The following is a 23849-nucleotide window of genomic DNA, read 5'->3' on the forward strand; positions in this document are numbered from 1 at the left end:
AGACATTTTGTTTTAAGAAAACAATTTCAGTTTAATCCATTAATCTCAAATCAGTCATGGGACTATTTCTTTCCTCATATCACATGAGCATTCTGTCATGGACACTTGACAATCAGGTTTACTTGCTCATTAACAAAGTTTTACAATGTTTTCTATACTGAATTGTACCAAAGGCTGATTTGTATGTAATTAAGCCAAACAACATGTAATAGGTTGTTGATCCCCAAAATACCCACATCCCAATCCCTATGAGCAGTTAATGTTTAAACTTCTAGAGTGAAAGAAATTTGTAGGTGTGATTGAGTTACAGATTTTGAGAAAGGGAGTTGATCCCGAGATTTTTTATCCAGGTAAACCCAATCTAATCATAAGAATCTATGAAAAGGGGCAACAGGCTCGACGCTGGAGTGATGTACTTTGAAGGATGGAGGAAGCAGACTTGAGTCAAGGAACTTAGGAGGCTTCTGAGAGACACAGAGAGCAGGAAAGATTCTTCTCTGAATTCACCAAAGTATTTGCCGCCCTTCCAATGCCCCGATTTAGACTTCTGCCTTAGATAACTTTAACAGAATATAAATTTAGGATTTAAAGCCACCATATTAGTCTTTGTCACCATATCATCAGAAAGCAAGTACAAAGCCTAACAATGATTTGGCAATAAAGCTTCATAAATAAGGTGTAGTTCAGGGCAGGAGTGACAGAGCACCTGACAGTGATGTCCATCCAACAGTCAGTCTGTCCCCTCCTTGATCTTTCCCCAGATCCTAAGTGATTCCCACCTCCTGGTGAAAATCGTTTTAAGTCCAGCTAAGGTCAGCACACATGGTTTGACTTCCTGTAGGAACAGAGCTAGATTATTTAAGACACAGGTGGTAGCCTTGTCAATTCTCTGATGTTTTTATCTGCTTTCTTTAGCATAACAGAAACACAAGACTCAAAGGGACTTGGATCTGATCCCTATTAGGCAGGGCAACTTAGACAAGCTACTTAAGTTATATTCTTAGGTCCTTTATTTGTAAAACAGGAATCATACCACCTAACGGAATAGAATGACACAGAACAGACTGATATTGTACTCACATACAAAGCATTTTGGTGCATTGTCAGTACGTGGTATTTGCTCAGCAAACAGCAATACTAAGAAGAAAAAATGTTTCTTAATTTGTTCCAGCAATTTCTCTTCTTCATTTCTGATTATGACAATGCAGGCGAAAATCAAGTAGAAGAGTCATAATCTATTTTTATTAAACATCCAAGAATGTTCTTTCTCAATCAGTTGTTTGCAGAGTTGTCAGCTTCTAAGTTACTGCAGCTTCCACTCCAATCAGAGAATGAGGGGCTAAATGTTTAATGATCAATTTGCATCAAATAGTTTCCTAGCAACCAGCATTAATATGAAATTAGATTGGAGTTTCTGTAAAAGTCTTCAATCTACTTAAAGGATTAGAAGACAGATGAACACCAGTCAATGTCAGAATTTTAATTCTTAAAAATATGCCCATATTAGTATTATTCAACATATTTTTAAATGTTTTGCATTCAGAATTTTATGATTTAGTTTTCTTCAATAACAAGCTAAACATACATACTGTATGGAAGACTTTATTTTTTAAACTTATTATTATCATTATTCTTTTGTGTGTTTTCACTACATTTATTTTGAAAAATGTAGAACTTAGAGAAAAATAGGCTAATATAAAATAGCCATATGACCTTCATCTAGATCCATCCAATCAGTTGTTTATATGTTGCTATTTTGGAGTGTGTGTCTGTGTATTTGCTCTCTCTCTCTCTCCAAATTATTGGAAGAAAGTTTCAGCCAACATAACAAATTACTAAATTCTTCAGCATGTATCACCAGGTAGAAGGGCATTTTCCTTCATAATCCCATAATAGTTATGATACGATGGAAATTAGCACTGGCAAACATTATTTTTTTACAAGCTTTATTTATTTCTTTGAAAGTCAGAGTTACACATAGAGAGGAAAGGCAGAGAGAGAGAGAGAGAGAGAGAGAGAGAGAGAGAGGTCTTCCATCCGATGGTTCACTCCCCAGATGGCTGCAATGGCTGGAGCTGCTCTGATCTGAAGCCAGGAGCCAGGAGCTTCTTCCGGGCCTCCCACGTGGGTGCAGGGGCCCAAGGACTTGAGCCATCTTTTACTGCTTTCCCAGGCCACAGCAGAGAGCTGGACTGGAAGCGGAGCAGATGGGTCTTGAAATGGCACCCATGTGGGATGCTGGCGCTTCAGGCCAGGGCATTAACCCACTGTGCCATAGCACCGGCCCCACTGGTAAACATTATTATCTAAAACAGCCCACATCCAAATTTTCCTAATTTTTAAATAAGTTTATTAATACAAAAAGAGCAGATTTCATGAATTCCATGGTACAGTTCTAAGAAGACAACCACACTCCCCACACTCTTCTGCTTCCCCCTGCAATCCTCCTCTATTTATCAGTTTTTGCAAATCCATAATTTTAATCCACTCTATATTCATAGGTTTAATTCACTAATAATAATAATATTCAATAAGTAAAAAGTAGGAGGACCACAGTTCCACAGGAGTATAAACAAAGGCTAAAAATGGCAATCATATCCCAAAATGTCCATTTTGTTTCTGTACATTTTTTGTATTCAAAATTAACTGCCACATATCAGAAAGCATATATGATATTTGTCTTTTTGATTCTGGCTTATTTCAATAAGAAAAATGGTATCCAGTTGCATTACTGAAGACTTTATGAAAATAATTCTATTAAACTGTTACCCAGAAACTATGTTTTTATTTGAGAGACAGACCAACAGACAGAGCTCTCATCTATTGTTTCATTCCCTAAATATCTACTAAAGCTGGGACTAGGCTGGGGCAGGAGCCCAGATCTCCTACATGGGTGGCAGGGACTCCCAGGGTCTGCACTGGTGGGAAGCTGGATTTGGGAGCTGGGGCCAGAAATTGAACTGAGAAACACCCTTATGAAACAGAGGCATCTCAACCACTAGGACAAGCTCTCTGGGAAGCTTTTCATTTGTTACATGCATTACTTACTAGAACGGTCAAAATTATACTGAGGTAAGTACCTACTTTGTAGAAATAAACATTGTTTTTCAATCTGGTTCATCTGGGTATTTCTAGTCAACTGTGAGATGCTTCATCCTCAATAGTCACCAACGAGGAAGGAAAGTGTCTAGCTTTGCACTAGTTATGCCTATATATATATATATATATATATATATATATATATAAATGTGTATTTTTTTAAAGGCCAACATGTCCTTTATAGGTTGGGCTCTATCAGCACTGATCTTCAACGCTTTTAGAAGCAATGATAAATGGGATTTTTAGTGAACAGCTCCTGCTAGTTTTCAAATTACTGCCTGAGGATAAAGATAAGATATTTTAACATTTAACAAATATCACCTGATACCTGCAAGGAGCAGCAACTGACAAGATTGGATCAGGTAATCTAAGTCATCATAAGCTGTAGAATTGTGTAATAGAATCATTAGTAATCACTAACAGTGGCCCGTATTGACAAATGACTGAAGGAGTATGGAGCCCCAAAGACACAGAATAATGTATGTTGCTCACTTTATATTTAACATGCATTCTTAAAAAGAGTGACATATGCCAGCTGTTGCAGCACATTAATTTATAATTAATGAGATGCCACCTTGGTATTTGAACCCATTTAATATGTGTATTAGTGAGTGCCAGATAAAGTGGCACTCTTAGAATTCTTAGATAATGTCTCCAGTGATAATTCTTTGGCTAGGCAGGCAAATCTTTTAAAGTTAAGCTTCATGAGTATGGGTGGACTGCTCTTGGAACAGATGGGGATGAGAGAGAATATCAAAATATACCATTTACATTAGACTCTAATACAAATAAGTGGCTAGTTTCAATTCTGTCCGTGTTGAGCACTCCGAGGGAGGGAGGGAGGGAGAGGGAGATGGGGAGGAAGGAAGCTGGGGGAGGAGGGAGGGGGAGGGATGGGAGGGGAGGAGGGAGCGAGAGAGACTTATACAAATAAATGCATTTTATCGCCAATAGATTTGAATGCAATCTTCCTTCTGATCCCTTTCTGCTATTCTGAAAAACTTAACATCAAGTAGGTTCTCTGAGAGGTAAGAGGAGCACAGAGCAAGTCAAGGATAACCAGAGTGAAGGACAATGGTCATGTTCTGCCTTTGGCAGGAATTCAGTCTTTCTCTCCATAATTTTCATTAATATTTTGTTTGCTTTTTAAATTCACACAGCTTTTGGTATCTAGGAGGGTACTTCAAACAATTTGTGTAAAAACTGAATTAAGAGATGTTTCTTTTAGTGCATGGATTTTTCAGAATATGCATTTCCATGAACTTCTTTTTAAAGACTTCTTATATGAAGTCTTTATGTTACCAACCATTGAACTCATTTCAAGCTGCTCTAAAAGCTGAGACCAGAAAACATGTGCACAGAAATTTAGAAGGCTTCCGAAAAAAGCAACCCGTTAGTGTGTAGTGAACATAAAAGCAAAGTGCTCCTCCACCTTCCCTAAAAATGTTGATTTTCTGGTTCTCTCCAGGCTATTTTGAAATAAATTTCTGAAAAAGGCCATGCAGCTTGAGATGAACCATATGCACAGAAAGATTGTTCTTTCACAATATTGAGAAAGTTGGACTTTTGATATCTCAATATGCCATCATTAATTGCCTTAATTACAGCCCATAATGAAGGCAAACAGAGCAAAAAATCAAGTAGTCGAATTAGGACCATTCTGGATTCTGAAATTTCTCTGGAAGAATTTGAATTAAAATGAGGAACTGGATAGAATGCCAGATTTCAAGGAGAATATATTTTAAACTTTTACATTTCTGAGAGTAAGTATAACTACTCCTTACATCCCTAGATGATGGAAAATGATTTTCGAAATTTAAAGAAATAGAATAAGGGAAAGGGAACACAACTGGTAATTATCAGTCAATGATGAGTCCTAACTGTATAATCATTGATTATTTCACTTATTCTGGGTCTCAGCTTCTTCACTTGTGGAAAAAAAAATGGGCTTAGATTGCTTTATAATTAAATTCCACTATTATTACCTAGACAGAATACATCTAGATTCATATAATAGGGACCCAGCCAATATTTGCTGAATGGAATAAATGAACATGGCTGGGGTCCAACTGCCAATGAAGACATATGAGGACACCAACATATCCTTGTGGGGAAAGGATGCTTGTTATGGATGGCAGAAATGTGGATGGAGGTAAAAGGATAAGAAAAACTAACACAGTTGTGACACCCAAAGTCCCTAGCAATACAAGTGCGGTTCACACAATTACCAGCACAAGCAAGTCTAGTCCAAAGCAGGTGCAGTGTAGAGAATTTACATGGTAAAAGAACCCACAAAAACTGAGTGTGGACTCAGAAAATTTGCTTCATGTATTTGGGTTATCATTCTGCAGTTAAAGACAGATGTCTTATGAAAGCACTGGTTTAAGAGCAATATCAACACAGCAGACATCCTTGTAACCAGCTCTGTGTGGTTCAGAGTGGGACTCAATATTCAGTGGTGATCTGGAGTACAAACAGAGAATGAAGGCAGGAATCTGGTCTGTGAAACTATACTAATATTCAAGGGAAGTAGAGAATGCTACAACAACTCTATCATGTAACTCCACAATACATATATACATATATATATATTTAAATATACTCTCATACACATATATAAACACACTTATATAACAATCTCCCCTAACTTATTCACTTTAATGAGGTAGTTAAATTTAAATAATTGAATGAAGTGTTTCATAAACCAGTCGGTTCAATGTTTCTAGCTTCATAAAATTAATTATCAGAATAGAGGGAAAAATAACAATGCTAATTCATGGCATTTTATTTTACATTCATTTAGGAATATCTATCTTGTTTGGACAATTCCACATGTCTCACACAATATGATAGCAACTGTAGGTGGGCATCTCCTATCTGAAATGCTTGGGATCAAAGTTACTAGTATTTATGACTTTTTCAGATTTTGGAATATTTGCATACACACAATGAGATACCTTGGTGGATAGCACCCAACTCCAACCATAAAACTCATTTATTTTTCATATAAAAATTATACACATAGCCTAAAAGTAACTATATAGACTGTTTTTGGTGTGCTTGGTTTTTGAGTGCTGCCTGTCACATGAATAGGTGAGGTGTGCAATTTTTCATTGTCCCCACTGGCACTCAGAAAGTTTCAGATATTGGAGCATTTCACATTTCAGATTTTTGGATTAGGGATGCTCAACCTGTAGAAGACATTTTCCTCAACAACTTCGGGAAAAACTTCATCTTCACATGTTTTCACTACTTCCCATCCAATAGGCCGTAGGTTTTGAAAACAAAATAATTTAATGCCACATGATTATCTTGTTCAATCTGAGTACCTTAGGAAAACAGTTCTTTGAATCAAGGATCTACAATTTTATTATTCCAAATAAATAAAAATGACCATGGTTAAGGTAATCCCTCTTATTTTAATTTACACTGACAATACAATTTTACTTCCTATGCCAAATATTTTCCCAACTCTGATAATCTAGTAAATTTTTAATACTCAGGCTATCTTGTTTCCTATGAATTAGTATCTAGTTAGTAATTATGTCATTAATAATAATTACATACTATTAATCTACTATGAGTGTATTAAATCCTGTCTAGATGTTTATATCATCTGATGTTTGGTTTATCTGATTTAAGTTTACTTTTAGGATCCTGTGGTATATTGATATATTTTCTAGAATATACATTTTTAAAAGGAATGTCTATTCAATTTCATTGTCTAAGCATATTTTGACCCCCAATAAATCCTAGAGACCTGAACGAAGCTGCTGTTTCATGATCCATGGCAGTGACAGTACCCCTGGTTTGTAGTAGCCTCCACGTCCTGCTCCTTTCTGGGGATCTGATCTGTCTGACACTGCCCTTCTATCAGCTATCACAACAGGCTGCCCTCTTCTCCACCTCAAGGTCTTCGGAGCTGCATTTTGCTCGGCTCTCAAAGTTCTTCCACGGGCTTTCTGCCCAACTGTCTCATTCTCATTCTTCAGTCTCAAAGATCCTCTCGGCAAAGCAGCCTTTCACCCACCTTCTGTAAGTCAGCCCCTTCCAGCTTTCCTAACACGGAACCCTATTTATTTTCTTCCTGCATTTTATCATGAACTTTCGTTATTTCATGTTATTACTTCATGTCTTTATTATTGCCTTAACCACAAGACTGCAGTTGTTCCACAGCTTGCACAGTGACTGACTGACCCCGAATAGGCACCAATAAACTCCTTGGATAGAATGATGGTTGGTGCAATAACCTACTACTGCCTTTTCAAAACTTAAGGAAAAAATACACTAACAACTTACAGTGCTTTTACATCTGTTGGAAACAGATTCTACAGCAACAATTGCAGACAGAAGTATCTTCAGAAGCCAGGACACATTTTAAATAACGGAAGTGAAAAAGGTCCAGTACAATGATGGCTGAGAAATATAGCAAATAGAAAAGCACAGGCCCCACTTGCATGCACCAGCACCAACTCAACTGCAGCCTATAGCTGTGCATGGAACGAAGGCCCTGCGTCGCTGCAGACTTCACGTTAAATCTCACTTTTTGGGGGTTTGGAAGGATCTTTCTCTCCTCAGGCCAACTCTGCACTCAAGACCATACATGGATCTGATCCTTCCAGATCAGATACCAGCTCCCTGGCAACCCCGTTCCCCTTCCTTGGAACACTGCTCTGTTAATGAATGTCCTGTAGTCTTGATTATCCCAGCATAGATCATTACAGCAATTAGATTAGGGTGGGCATTTGGTCTGTGGTTAAGATACTGGTTAGTCCCATACCAGTGCGCTTGTTTGCTTCCTGGCTCCATTTCTGATTGCAGCTTAATGCTAATGAGGACCTTGGGAGGCAATGGTGATGGCTCAAGCCAGTGCACTCCTGTCACCTACATGTGAGCTGCGGACTCAGTTTTCATCTCCTGGCCTTGACCATAGCAGGAAACCAACGCAAGAGTATGAGGTGTGAACCAGTAGATGGGAGCTTGCTGTTCTCTTGAGTAAATTAAAAAAAAAAAAAAAGTTAAAAGGAAATTAGATTGGGTGGAGATTGGACAGAACACTTTTGGAACTGATTCATCCAGCGTCTTTATCAAACTCTCCATTAGTCCAAATCACTGGAATGTAGATATAAATAGGCAGATAGCAGCTCTTCTCTTTGTTTGTTTGCATGTTTGTTTGTTTTACCTATTTTTGCTTGCTTCTAGAACTGATATGGCACAGTTTCTCAATGATTGCATCCTTTTTCAAAACTTAAGTTGGGGCAAATCGGCTTTTGTATACTTGAAAATCCTCTTTTCTTATTAATAGGTCATTTGATTAGAAATCAGAAATGTCTTACTCTCTTCTCCATGTTACACCACGTAAAGGGCACCAGGTGCCTGAGGAATCACAGCAAGGAAGAACTCATGGTTTCTAACTCCCCCATCTATAAGTACATCTGTATCTCTTGCATTTTGTACCTATGCAAATATCAAACAGATTTGGTTTTACATTTGCCATACAGTTTATTACTTTACATTATCACCTCTAGTAAAATAACTGTTTTTCCCCTTCTCATGAAAGTTTATTCTTTTTTTAAAGTATTTTTAAAATTTTTTTATTTATTTGAGAGGTAGAGTTACAGTGAGAGGGGGAGACAGAGAGAAAGGTCTTCCTTCCATTGGTTCACCCCACAAATGGCCGCTACTGCCAGAACTACGCCAATCCGAAGCTAGGAGCCAGGAATTTCTTCCTGGTCTCCCACACGGGTGCAGGCACCCAAGCACTTGGCCCATCCTCTACTGCCTTCCTGGGCCACAGTAGAGAGCTGGAGTGGAAGATGAACAACTGGGACTAGAACCCAGCGCCCATATGGGATTCAGACGCTGCAGGCGGAGGATTAGCCAAGTGAGCCAAGGCGCCGGCCCCAAGTTTATTTATTCTTTAGAACTCAGTTCTGATGGTCACCTCCAGAAAAGTTTTCCTAAATTACCTACCCCATCCCTAGTTAAGCAGCCACTTCAGATCAGTGTGCCTTCTCTGTGTGTGGCTAATGTCAAATGCTTACCTGTCTTGCTAAACTAACAACATGATAACTATGGGACCCTGAGCCCCAGTAGACTGAGCCCTTCAGGGCAGTTTATTTATTTATTTAGCAGAAAAGAGGCGAGAGAGCGAGAGAGCGAGAGAGCGAGAGAGAGAGAGAGAGAGAGAAAATACTCCCACAATATCCAGATGAAAGCCAGCAGTGGGGAGCTCTATCCAGGTGTACCACTTGGGTGACAGAGACCCAAGGACTTGAACCATCACTGATGCTTCCCACAGTCAGCGCTGAAAGGAAGTTGGAATCAAGAGCTGCAGCTGGTATTGGAATCCAGGCACTCAGATATGGGATGTGGGAGTCCTAACGAGTATCTTAAATGCTAGGCCGAGTGTCTGGGTCCAGAATTTTTATCTTGGTTTTTGATCTGCAGGGTTTAGCAGAGTGGCTGGTATGCAGCCAACATTCAATAGATGCTGACTGGGGAAAATGAATAAAAAACAGAGGTATCCAAGCAAGTGATGTAATCCAATTGAGAACAATTTCCGTACATATATGAATCAACTGGACAAAGATAGGGAGACTTTAGTATTAGGACATCTAAGAAAGTATGAGTATATTCTACTTGCACTGGTTTCTACACTGATGGTAGCAGTTTCATTAACAGCTAACATATATAAGGAAACATACATAAGGAAAAACTACCCATCGATTCCTTTGCAAACACATGGGTTACCTGTTAGATACAAGATAATTAAGGAGGAAAGAATTATTCGGTAGAGAAAAAGAAACTGTTGAGAGAGAGAAGGGATGGGAATAAAGAAATAAATGAATTTTGTTGCTCATGTTGTAAATATAATTCTAAAAAAAGGAGAGTTTATATAACTGACACTTGCAGTAGGAGTAATATTTAAACAAAAGATAGTCTTTGCCACATGATATGAAGGCACACAGAGGGATATGAAAAGAAATGGGTTGACAGCAGCATTCCTGAGGAAGACAATCACAATCAGCAAGCAAGTTGAAGAAACTAAAATGTACATCACATGCATTTTCATAAAAGATCTTTTCCCTGAATTAATGAGGTGTTATCTGCACTAGAGTGTTTTGTGCTTCACATTCTAGTATTGGATATAATACCTTTGGAGGACACATTTGATGAAATTTCTTTTGGAAAAAAAAATTGAGAGAGATACGAGATACAGAGAAAGAAAGAGGGGTTGTGGGGCACTGAATGAGAGAGACAGAGAGAAACAAAGAAAGAGAGAGAGAAAAACAAAGCATTCTTATCTTCTGGTTCACTCACTCCCCAGATGCCCTCCAAGGCTGGGGCTGAACCAGAACAAAGCAAGGAGCCAGGAGCTTAATACAGGTCTCTCATGTAGGGGGCTGGCCTCACAGAGACCGCGTTGGCTGGAGAGGCAGAAGTCACGTTCTGCAGCCTGACCCTGAACCCAGGTATGCTGATACAGAACGAGGACATCTTACTTACTAGATCAAATGCCCACAACTACATTTCCTTTTTTATTTCAATCATTCAATTCAAATGTATTGCATGTGTCCTGTTTATCTAAAACTGGGAAAGGTCCTATGGAATTGTAAATTAAAGTTATCTTGACAATTCTGTGATCCTTCTAAAATGAAAAAATATTTCATTAATTTTAGCATGATGAATTTAACAATATGTAATTGCTTTTATAATATTAACTGAAGTATGTACACATTGATTACATACTTATTTGAAAATTAGTTATAAAATATACTTAATTATATTAAATATTTAAAGAAAATTTAATATGTTAAAAGTATATATTTTTCTTATAGTAAAAAAGACAAAGCTAACAATATATAATTATTTGTAAATATTACTTTCCATTAATATTCACTTTTCAAATTTTTGCACATAACTATCCCAATGATGAATGTGAATAGTGAGAAATTACTGAATGTTATAAAGTTGAGATTGATTTATTCAAACATTAATTTTTAGCAGCTCTCCAAATTGTGTACCTTCTTCCCCTCTCAACTGCTTAAGAAAATCCACCATGAGAGGTTTTTAGAATAAGTAGTATGCACTTTGTATTGCTAAAAGGAAGAAATAATGAACTGAAGACAAAAACTGCATTGTGAGGAAAGACAAGTTCTTTTTGAGTGTAATGTGCATGAAATCGTATGCCTTGGACAAAGACGGCTGGACAGCAGGATACAGAGTTGGGCCTCTGTGCTCAGAAGCACTCTAAGTGGGCGGGTCCTTGCTTTATGTTTTCTCTCCGGCACAAGCCATCCCTGTAACCAGGCTAAATGAAGGCAGTGCACATGAAGGTCTTGCATTTCAATTCCCAATCAGGTCAGAAGGGATGAGAAGAATTGGAAGATGAAGAACAAACTGCGGTATTAGTGACGGGTGAGGTTTAACCTCTTGAATACGTGGGTCATCTCCTGGGGAGAAAACACCCACTAAGGAGGAAATTGAAACCTCAAAGAAAACACACAGGCTATAAAAGTCACAGTGGAACTAAGGTGTGACAGGAACAGAGGAAAGTATTGATTTGTCTGTCCCAAGCTTTGTCAGAAACGGATGATCTATGAACCCAAACAGGAAAGCACGGGGGTAAGAAGTTAGTACTTAGAAAAGATTAAACATGACTCTAGGAATTCTGGAAAAATTAGCATAAGACACTTAAAGAAGGCAGTCTCCTTAAATCATGTGAAGTCACTAATTTTTCTTATCTTCTCACCTTAAAAACAAAGTCCTATCATTTGATCCATTTGGCTGTTCCTTCTAGAATGGTCATTGTTCCAATTATGTCCCTATACACAGACTCCTAAAGTCCTGTGCAAAAATCATCGCAAGTTTTCTTAAATATTTCAATTTCTCTTATGCAATACAATGAACTTCGTTGAATTTGATCTCTATTTCCTATATTTCATTATGAGTTAAATTTTCTTACTAATATTTTTATTTTCTCATGGAAAAAAATCTCATCTTAAAAATCAATATTACCGGGGTTGGTGCTGTGGCACAGTGGATTAACGCCCTGGCCTGCAGTGCCGGCATCCCATATGGGCGCCAGTTCAAGACCCGGCTGCTCCACTTCTGATCTAGCTCTCTGCTATGGCCTGGGAAAGCAGCAGAAGATGGCCCAAGTCCTTAGGCCCCTACACCTGCGTGGGAGACCCGGAAGAAGATCCTGGCTTCAGATAGGCATAGCTCTGGCCATTGTGGCTATCTGGGGAGTGAACCAGTGGATGGAAGACCCCTCTCTCTCTCTGCCTCTCCTCTCTCTGTGTAACTCTTTCAAATAAATAAATAAATAAATCTTTAAAAAATCAATATTACCATAGAAATGTACACATAGTGTACATAATGAAAATATCAATAATATTTCTTCCAAAAATCAAAATTAAGAAGTAAACATTGTCACGTGTTACTTAGAGACTGAGGTAAGTTCTGAGAAACGTGTGGTAAGGTGATGTTGTCCTTTAGGGAACATCACAGTGTGTTACTTTACAAACCTACATGGCACAGCCAGCCTACTATGCACCCACTCTACGGGTATAGTCCATTGCTCATAGGGTACAAAACTTAGAGCCTGCTGTTGTGCTGATAGCCAAAGGCAGCTGCAACACAATGGTATTTGTGAATCTAAACACAGAGAAGGCACAGTAAAAATTCTAGGCAACACAAAATTGTCAGTTCCACTATAATCTAATGTGACCACCATCACGTATACAGTCTGCTGCTGATCAGAAAGTTGTTACACACCACAGTTATACCCCATAGTTTGGGATCTTAAGTTCAAAATGAAAATGGATATTATATTGTATAACAAACAGGACCTACCATAATTTACTTGTTTAGTGGCTTAATGAGAAAATTTTCAAATATTACTTTCAAATCCTGAATCTGAAGATTGTCCTATACCAATGTAATAATGATGTTTTCTCAAGAATTGTAAAGATATCATTAAGTACAGGCTTTTCTCTAGTATTGATAGTTAAAAACCTCATTTTAAATTGCAGGTAGTACTTTCAGAGTACAACATAATTTGTGCTATAAAGCTCCATGAATTTCTTGGGAAAACAAAAGTTGGCAATGGCTCAATTGTTTTCTACAAAGGAACAAAACTTGCTTAAAAATCATTCTTAAAAGACCCTCCCACCCCTAAAAAATGTGGGCCATTGAAGATTTGCTTTCACACATGCAATTACTGTACTGATAAAAATTATAAATGTTACATATTGAACAAAATCAAATAACACACAAAAATATGAAGGGAAATGTCTATGGGGTGATATACTCATGTAGCTGCAGCTTAACAACAGGTGTAGGAACAGATTCAAATCTTGGCTCTGCCAGTTCCCAGCTATCATATATTTTCCATGAAGCATTTACTTTGACCTATCAAGCTTCCATTTCTACTTCAGTAAAAATGATACTTACATCAAAGAATCATGTGAGAATTAAATGACAAAATAATGTATGTAAACTTTTAATCCATGCAGCAAATGTCAATAAATGACAGATACTTCAGTCTTACCATCATTGGAATAACTGTATTTTATGTTTGTGGTAAATAGCTGAGTGCTGCTCTAAATCATAACCTGTGAATACATCGGGGAAGAACTGCAAGGTGAAATCCAGAGTTTACCCAAGCCAAAGAACCCAATCTTTTTGCTAAGTGATCAGATCTTTTTCTAAACCCATGCTCCCTGCTCCCTGGTTGCCTTTCTACAAAATCAATCCACCTGTCCAATGAGTCACTGTTGCTTGTGGTTTATACTTTCCTTGAAATTACTTGCTTTTAAAAATATTACATTTGCTAAATATATTGCAATTCTGTATACACTTTTAGTTGAAACATGATGATTTAAGCAAACATGATCATACTATATGAAACAAATCAAGCCAGGGTATAAAGTGGCAAGAAGATACACTTGAGTTTATAATTCTTATTTAATGAAATAGTCAGATTAAGTATTATCATATAATACAGACAAACTGCTAAGGCAGTCAGCAAACTTTCAGGATTACCATACACCTCTAAATATAGGATATTAAGGAACCAAATTGCGCATCTCTGAAAATGTATGAGAGAAAGGAAATCTGTGGTAAACCATAATCCTTTTATGCAAAAGTATATAAGCAAGTTCTTATTTCTATCGAAGTGATTTAAGTAGTTGATATTTCAGAAGGAATTTGGCAGGGGATTCTGGAGCAGCTATCCTCAAAGAAATTCTGAAGAAATACAGGAAATTGAAGAGACAGCTGTGAAGTTCTTAAATTTTTAAAAAACATAAAATCTACAATCCGATATTTCACTTCGGCTTTCATGTTTCAATAGGGGAAAATATAAATTGTGAGTTATAGATTTCCTAAAATTGTCTTTAAAAAACAAGACCAACCTTATTTTATATTCTTAAAGAATTTTTTTAGAACAAGATTCTACATATTTCACAATGATCTTATTTATGCAACCCAGGTATAATCATCTCAGTTACAAGATGGTCAATAAATTCGATTTATTTTAAATATCACTAAACACTAAATGATGGTAGCAGCTTTATATTTCCACAGAAAGGCTTACAGAGTTAATAACAGGGTAAGAACCATAACCACTGAGATTTCAATAAGATCTATACCCTTATGCTTTCTCATAACAAAGACAATCCGCTTATAAAACTTCCCTACATAAACTTTCTCTAAGATTAATCACAGTATAAATAAAGCAAAAAATGGATATGTCTCCTGGTTGCTTTCATTGTTATTTCATTTCAGTTCATTTCTTGCTGGCCAGATTCGTTTCTGGCCCTGAAGAGCACACAGTCCTAGCTCATGAACAGGCGAGAAGGAGACATGCCTACAATGGCATCTTGGCACAGTACACTTGCTGCTCCCAAGACACCTTGCTGCTTCTGAGACATCAAAGGAAGTCGGAACCTGGGACCTGTTTATGATTCCAGGTGTTTCCTATCTTTGGGATGAGCTGAATATCTAATACAAAAACAAAGGACTTGCTGAGTGACTTTCAATAACAAATCCTCTGAATAACTGATAGATAAAATTTTGAGGGGGAGGATAGTGATTCTCCCTTTGGATAGAAATAAACCAGAAAATACTCTATTTTAGATTATTTGATTCTTCATTATTCCTGTAGGAAAAACATGCTGTTGGCATATCCCATATCTGACATCAAAGTTGCAAAGACACACTTCTTCAGGCTTTAAAAAAATCGCAATTCACGTTGTACTTTTAGTTCAAGTAAACCTTGCCTTCTATTCCCTCCAGATGAGTGCATTTCTAATCCACAAAATGTTGACAGTACATGAAGCTTAGACATAACTGCTCCTATCAAATTCAAAATGTATCCGTTTCTATGCAGTTATATACACAAGAGTATTTCATTCCACATTGGCTTGTACCTGGAGGGATGCAGGATTTGCAAACCACTGCCTCAACCTTTTCCTGAATGTTTCATATTCTTGCATTAAGGAAAGAGTGTTAGAAGAGGAATTGAAATACAGCCTGAAAATTCTATGCTGCTCGTCCATGGAGATGATATTTTACTCTTCCAGTGGGTGTAAGGATCTATGACTCTCAAAACTTAAAATGAGCCCATTTTTTCCCTCCATTTAACTTTTGTGTTTACTTCTATGTCTTCACAAATAATATTTTCACAATGCATGCAAAATAAAGCTTCAAAGAAAAGTACAGGAATATACGTACTGTAAGGGACACATTCATACTGCACTTCAAGGTATTTATAGGTTCCTGGGCACGGGTCTGGAAAAACATCAGGACCTGCAACCACTGCACACTGGGTTCTGTTATTGCATCTGGAGTTAGAAGAAAAGACGATACAAAGAAGTAAGTTAACATAAAGTTAAGTCATTACCAATATTAATACTATCTTGATTTCAGTTGCTATTACATACGTTTAAAAGAGGTTCTGCATAGTATAGAACTTCAGGCTTCTTAAGGAAATACCTACAATACCCTTAAAAAAAACTACATATAAAAATCCATCCATTCAGTTTGCTCATCTTACCTAATTTAATAATTTGGTTGAATACAGCATGATTCTGTTTAAAAGTGGACTACTGCTGAAGCAACATAAACTGGTGTATAGGATATACCCAATGTGAAGACAGATAAGGATTATTTAATAGGAAAGACCCACTCCCATGATAAAAAGTATACCAAGAAAGTATAAACTACAGAATTTCATTAAACAGCTACCAAATAAATTCACTAATTATGAGGATATTCATTTTAAAAGCAGCTGGAAAGCAGTAGTTGAGGGCAAGTGTTGTGGCATGGTAAGTTAAGCCACCGCCTGCAACGCCAAGATCCCATAGGGGCACAAGTTCCTATCCCGACTGCTCCACTTTCAATCTAGTTCCCTTCTAATGGCCTGGAATGAGCAGCAGAGGATGGCCCAAGTATCTGGACCCCTGCTACCTATGTGAGAGACCCTGATGAAAACTCTTGGCTCCTGCTCCACCCAGCCCTGGCCATTGTGGCCATCTGGGGAGTGAACCAGTAGATAGATCTCTCTGTGTGTCTTTCCCTCTCTCTTTTTAACTCTGACTTTCAAATAAATAAATAAATCTTTCGAAAATTGGAGTTTAAAAGCTTTTTTGAAGCCTTAAAAATCAGTAAAAGTAAATATTTAAATTTTAAAATACATATTTATGTTCCAGAGGCATAATTACATAAGTGAAATTGTTTTTAAGAACAGATTTTCACATTACTGTGTAAAGCCAAATAGTAATCTCACAGATAATTCATCACAAATGTCAGTATCCTGTAATTTAGAAAATGACTTTAAATTTCTAAAGAGAATAACCAAATACCACTATTGAAACAGAAATATGAACTTGGTCACTTTTGTGGCAATTGGGCTAAATAGATTTGGATCAATTTATTCATAGAGAAAGTGCACAAAATGAAATTAATTCTTGCTCTGAGAATGACATTCAAGTACATGGTGGCCTTTTTACTGTAAACTTGACTCAGAAACATTCTAGATTGAATAATTTATCCATAAGGACATTTTTTTGGTACAAGATAATGGTTTCATTCTACCCATGATATAGGTACTAAGTGTACTGGATGACACTCTATTCCCTTTTTATACTCTTGTGTATTCATTTCAGTAATATAATTTCAGGGCTAGAATCTTCTATCACTTTCTTAAAGAGACGCTTTGTTCTCTGATGAGAGCTGAACCTCAGAACACTTGTTAGCAAACTGACAGCACAAGGAGCACTTAGCACAGAACTCATTTTGATTTAGAGTAAAAATGTCGTGTGCTCACCTGAGGCTACTATTTGTCAGCCTTACTGAGGATTTCATTTGGCCCCTAAACTAAAAATGATCATTGTCTATGTTAAAAAGACACTGTGTTATCAGCGAAGATGAATAAAAACCGATATTCCATACTTATCAGGCGGTTTAGTATACTAAAACTCTATGCAGATGTAGCATATGACAATCATACAAGAGCTCTCATGTAACTAGAGTTGTCCTCACCCAGCTACTATAAATAGGTAGCTCAATACTTCAGCTACTCACACTTTTCTAAAAAAGCCGTATTTCTATATTACAATAAAGTCCACTTGAAGATGATGTCTGAGGTTAAAGGACATACTTTTAGCAGTTTTTTCATATTATATCTTCCAAATTTATAAATCTATCTTGTGCTATTAGAGCTATGAGCAGCAATATAAACTCATAAAAGTTGTTTCCACATTTGTTATAAAAAATTAGAAATTGTCAGGAACAGGAACACACTCCAAGTAGAGAAAATGAAAAATGCAAGTATATTCTGTAAAATTAAATTTCTAATCTCCAGTTATCAAACTGAACATATATATACTATTGAAAATTCTTTCTCACATATATATATATATATATGGATGTAGTCTATATATTCTGATATCTATCTTTACATCTATATATATTCTATGTAGATTTAACACATATCTTTTATATACAGATATATATGTAATATGTATCATATAAATAAATATCAGTCTATATAGAGATATATATCAGAGGAAAAATATTTTTCTCTATTGCTTTTATATCTCTCTATATATTCTATTTGCTATATACATACACATATACATACCATCTATATAAATTTTCTATACATATTCTCTCTGAAACATACACATCTATCATCTATCTATCGATTTCTGTTGATCCACACTTTTTTTTTAAGATTTTATTTATTTATTTGAAAGTCAGAGTTACACAGAGAGAGAAGAGACGCAGAAAGAGAGGTCTTCCATCCGACAGTTCACTCCCCAAACGGCCACAATGGCCGGAGCTGCACCGATCTGAAGCCAGGAGCCAGGAGCTTCTTCTGGGTCTCCCACGTGGGTGCAGGGGCCCAAGGACTTGGGCCTTTGTCTACTGCTTTCCCAGGCCATAGCAGAGAGCTGGATCGGAAGTGGAGTAGCCAGGTCTTGAACCCGTGCCCATATGGGATGCCAACGCTTCAGGCCAGGGCATTAACCAGCTGCGCCACAGTGCCGGCCCCAATCCACACTTGTTTTATTTCGTATTAGCAACCTTTTTAAAATTCATATAGCACTAATACAATACATCTAGATGCTATGTCTGGTCTTATAATTTTAAGACACAGATTGATAATTACCAATCTTTTTTTGAAAGCCTCCAATAATTAAAAAAATATATATTTATTTGATAGGGAGACAGAGATAAAGCGCGAAATCTGTCTTCAGGTGGTTCGCTCCCCAAATGCCCAAAAGCTGGGGACTCTACCCTGGTCTCATATGTGGGTGACAGGGACTCAACCTCTTGAGCCATCACCTCTTGTTTGAGAGGATGTGCGTTAGGAGGAAGCTGGAAATGTAGATGGAGCCTGAACTCAAGCCCAAGCACACGTATATGGGATGTGGGTATCCTGTCACCCTTACTGTTGTGCCATACACATCCCCCACTAAACTTTTATTTAGATAATCCATTTTATAGCAGTAGAGTTATCAGGCAAAAATGGTTATTTTTAAAAAATATGGAAGTACTTGTTACACAGGAAATTATCTGTAATCAAAAAGGATTCAACTGGTTATAAGATTTGATTGATCTATTTTCAACTAACCTTATACGTATGCAGTTTACTCTATACTAAGTAAAGAGTTCAACAATTAATATGACAAAAAAAAAAAAAAAACTTCCTCAACAGTCAAGACAAGGGCTTTTCAAAGTCATCGCATCTTAAAGTGTCCATTTCACTTCTATAGATTATCTTTTAGGTGATGTATTAGTTACCACAGATCAGGGAGAACATATGGTATTTGTCCTTTGGGGACTGGCTTATTTCATTAAGTATGATGTTTTCCACTTTCATCCATTTTTTGCAAATGACAGGATTTCATTTTTTACTGCTGTGTAGTATTCCATGATATACATATCACATAATTTCTTTATCCAGTCTTCAGTTGATGGACATTTGGGTTGATTCCATATCTTAGCTTACAATATTCATTTTCACAAGAATTTTCGAAGTTCACTCCCCATATAGTACTTTTATAGTTACTTCAAAGTTGTTAAAAGTAAATCCATTCGTGCAGTCTGTTGAAATCTTTACTTAGTATATATTAAGTTGATCTTCTGTATATAAAGATAATTGAAAATGAATCTTGATTAAGAATGGGATGGGAGAGGGAGTGAGAGATGGGATGGTTGCGGGTGAGAGGGAGGTCATGGGGGGAAAAGCTGCTATAATCCAAAAGGTGTACTTCGGAAATTTATATTTATTAAATAAAAGTTGAAAAAAAGTAAATCTATTCTATAATTATATAGATGAAAAAAAGAAAAAGAAAATAACCCAGTGTTCTCATGTGCTTTAAACTCAGATGTTTCGTTGATTTCCTTTTTATAAATATAAATTAAAAAAGGTTTTCAGTATTCCTCATGTCTGATATTAAATTCATTTTTAAACCCACAACAAAGGATGAGAAAAGACTGCAATAACATGGTCATAATGCATCCTAATCCACTAATACAGAGAAAACCTTACCATCTTATAAAAGTATTAGGGGTATTACGTATAGTTTATTGAATTTTCAGTACTTTTCTGTGAGAAACGTAACATGAAAACAATTTCCACACCAACATTAGACAATTTTCAAGTAACATATATGAAGTTGACACTGATAAATGCCAGATAGAATTCTCAAAGAAACTGATGACTTCAGTTTTCACATACATACTGGTTATTTTATTACCTTCCAATGTTGATGTGCTTAAGGTAGAAATACATTAAAAATATAAAGGAGAATGTATATGCAGAAGGCACACTTCTTTGATTTGGTGTTCCCACTATTAATGTTAGTCATTTGTTTCAGGATAGATCAAAGAGAGTTCATTATAGACAGAGTCTATTTGAAAAAAAAAGTATACAACACAGAAGAAGTGACACATGAAAAATAAACATAAGTTCTTTACATCAGGAGTAAACACAAGAGAAAACAGAATCACATTTAAAAAACTATATGTTTAACTGCTTGTTCTATGGAAATACTTTCTTTGGATAACCTAAGAAAAATCCAAGATTTATGTAAAACTACTTTAACATCTGTATAACCCTTCAAACTTAGAAATTATTTTATATATATATGTGTGTGTGTGTGTGTGTGTGTGTATAACCTAAGTGTTTGGTTTTTACTCTAATTTCCTTTTATTTTTTCAGCTTCATGGAAATATAGTTGACTAATGAAAATTATTTAGTTAGAGCATACAACATGCCATTTTGATATGAAAATACACTGTGGGATGTTTACCACAATTAATCCAATTAACACACTCATTACCTTGCAGAGTTGTCTTTAGTGTGTACAGTGAGGGAATTTAAGAACCATCCTCTCACCAAATTTCAAAGACAAAATACAGTATCATACACTCTGGTTGCAATACTATACATTAGACCTCTAGATCTTGCTCATTCTGCAAAATTGAAACTTTGTGCCTTTTTACCAATAACTTGCCATTCTCCTTAAACCTAAGCTATCAACCACCATTGCATTCTCTAAGTTTGAGTTCTTGAGAATTCACATACTACAGAGATCATACAGTATTTGCTTTTCCATCTGACTTATTTTACTTGCAAAACTTCCTCCAGATTCAACTATGTTGTTGCACATGATAGGGTTTCCATCTTTTTTTACAGCTTAGTAAGGTTTCATTGTATATACACTACATTTTCTTTACCCACACATCTGTTGATGGAGTCTTGGGTTAATTTCATATTGTGGCCTTTATTAATAGTGCTACAATGTACATGGGAGCACAGATAATCTAAGATACTGAGTTCAATTTTTCTGGACCTATGAAGGAATTTCAGAAAGTTCATGGAAAATATGTATTATGAAAAAACTATGCATGTAGTTCTTTTTTTTCAGGAAAATAAAATTATCTTTGAGTTTCATTTTTCTATGAACTTTTTGGAGTATTCTTGTATATAATTAAGAATTGTTGGATCATGTGGTAGTTTGTAATTTTCTGAAGAATCTAAATGCTTTTGATTATGTCTCCATACATATTGCCATAATGACTGCACAATTTATACTCCCATTGACAGAAAGCAAGAGCTTTCTTTTCTCTACATCCCCACCAACATTTATGTTTTGTCTTTCTGATGACAGCCATCCTACCAGGAGAGACGTGATATTTCATTGTAATCTTGATTCACATTTACCCGAGGATTAGTGAAGTTGAGCACCTTTTCATATACCCATTGGCAGTTTGTTTATCTTCTGAGAAATGTTTATCAGCCTCTTGCCATTTTTTCAACTGGGCTATTTGTTTTCTTATTATTGAGTTGTTTAAATTCCTTGTACCTCTTGTATATTAAACCACTACTAAGCAGATGTATAGACAAATGGAACAGAACAAAGAGTCTCCAAATTTATGGCCAATTGATCTTCAACAAAGGTGTCAAGAACACACAATAGGAAATGAACTGTCTCTTCAACTAATGGCAATGGATAAACTGGAAATCCACATAAGAGGAGAATGACATGGGATCTTTCCTGCTTACATACAAAAACCAACTCAAATGGATTAATGGCTTAAACCAAAGCCTTAATCCTAAAACTGTAAAATAAAAAGAAGAAAACACATAGGGAAGGCTTCTTGACACTGGTGTTAGCAATGAGTTTTTTAATATGACTCTAAAAAGACAGGCAATAAAAGCAAAAATAAGCCAACCGGATCACTGTTCACCAACAAGCTTCAGCACAGCAAAAGAAATAACCAACGGAAGAGACAACCTAAGGAGTGGGAGAAAATATTTGCAAACCTATTTTCCACTTTCTTCAGAAATGAATAATGCTACCTCTGGTTTCACAGAGGAAAGAAAAGATGTGGAGATGTTAAATGACTTTTCAGACTCTCAGTAATCAAATGATAGTTACTGATTTCCAGAATATTGACCAGAAAACCAAATACTGCTGTCTTGTGAGAGAATGAGTCACATGTTTCATGGCCATTTGGGAACCTTGATTTAATTTAATCTGATAGGTTCCAGAATTCTGATGGTCTGATGAGATAATTACCAGTGGTAACATCTGAGTGGCCCAGAGTTCATTCATTTATGCTGTAGATAAGACATTCTGAAGAATTTCTGAATTTAAATTAACATCATAAAACCAGTTCCTTTCCGTCCCATTTGTCATTCAACAAACACAAACATCCAACCTCTGGTAAAAGGATAAATTTATATTTGTTTGTAAACAGGCTTTTTCAAAAGAAAAAAATACAATTTTAATTCAATTCATAAATAATCCTCAAACTTTCATATAACTGCTATTTCTTGATCAACTTTATTTAATAAACACCAACAAATAAGTTGAATTCTATTAGCTAGTAGCCTTAATTTTAAAGCAATATTATTTAATTTAAAATACGTTATATGATACTTGCCAGAGAAGATACATATCTAGCCTAATTACAGCATTAGTAATAAGGTATAGAATCATTTACTTTTACTCATTCATTCCAATACTGTTCACAGCACTATTGGACCAACATCACTTTATATGATAATGAAAGTCATCTCTGAGTTATTAAGTTTCTCTACTTGTGACAAGATAATGAAGCACATAGTAAAAATGATATTGCTTGGTTTATGTGTATATCAACTACTCAGAAAAGTTCTTATTACTCACAAAAGAGTGAGCTTAGTTTTGTGCTGAATTCAATAGAATGGTATTGTTTTTACTTCCATATCCAGATAAAATTAGCATTCCATTAATCTCATGTTTAATTATAATATACTCATAAGTAAATCAAATGAAAACATGCCTCTAACATATTTTGCTTACTTATTTAAAAAACAAGAATTAGATAGAGGAATAGATAACTTCTATCCACAGTGTCACTCCCCAAGTGGTCCCAACAGTCAAGGCTGGGCCTGTCAGAGGCTAGGAGCCAGGAACTGAATCCAAGACTCCCACATGGTAGCAGCAGCCCAAGCACTTCGGTTATCTTCTCCTGCTTTTCCCAGGCCTATTTAGCAGGGACTGCATCAGAAGTAGAGCAGCTGGAACCTGAATCAGCACTTATATGGGACGCCACCATCACAGGTGGTAGAAACAACCCACTACATCACAATGCCAGCTTCGCTCTAATATATTTTTAAAAATTCTCCCATACCAGACATATAAGGATGGTCTCATTAATACCACATCTAACATAGC

General features: G+C 36.3%; 1 protein-coding gene across 18 annotated transcripts in view; it reads right to left on the reverse strand.

Annotated features, from left to right (window-relative positions):
• Positions 1 to 23849, reverse strand: part of ADGRL3 (adhesion G protein-coupled receptor L3) — a 486726-nt gene that overhangs the window by 373181 nt on the left and 89696 nt on the right. For 17 of the 18 annotated variants that reach the window (XM_062199279.1, XM_062199284.1, XM_062199276.1 and 14 more), the window contains exon 2: positions 15844 to 15953. The exons of the other annotated variant lie outside the window; for it this stretch is intronic. In XM_062199279.1, the coding sequence (XP_062055263.1) occupies positions 15844 to 15953 (110 nt within the window). The remainder of the gene's footprint in view (positions 1 to 15843; positions 15954 to 23849) is intronic. 18 annotated transcript variants of the gene reach the window in all.

This window comes from Lepus europaeus, chromosome 8, assembly GCF_033115175.1.
Source record: "Lepus europaeus isolate LE1 chromosome 8, mLepTim1.pri, whole genome shotgun sequence".
In the NCBI taxonomy this organism is placed as follows: Eukaryota; Metazoa; Chordata; class Mammalia; order Lagomorpha; family Leporidae; genus Lepus; species Lepus europaeus.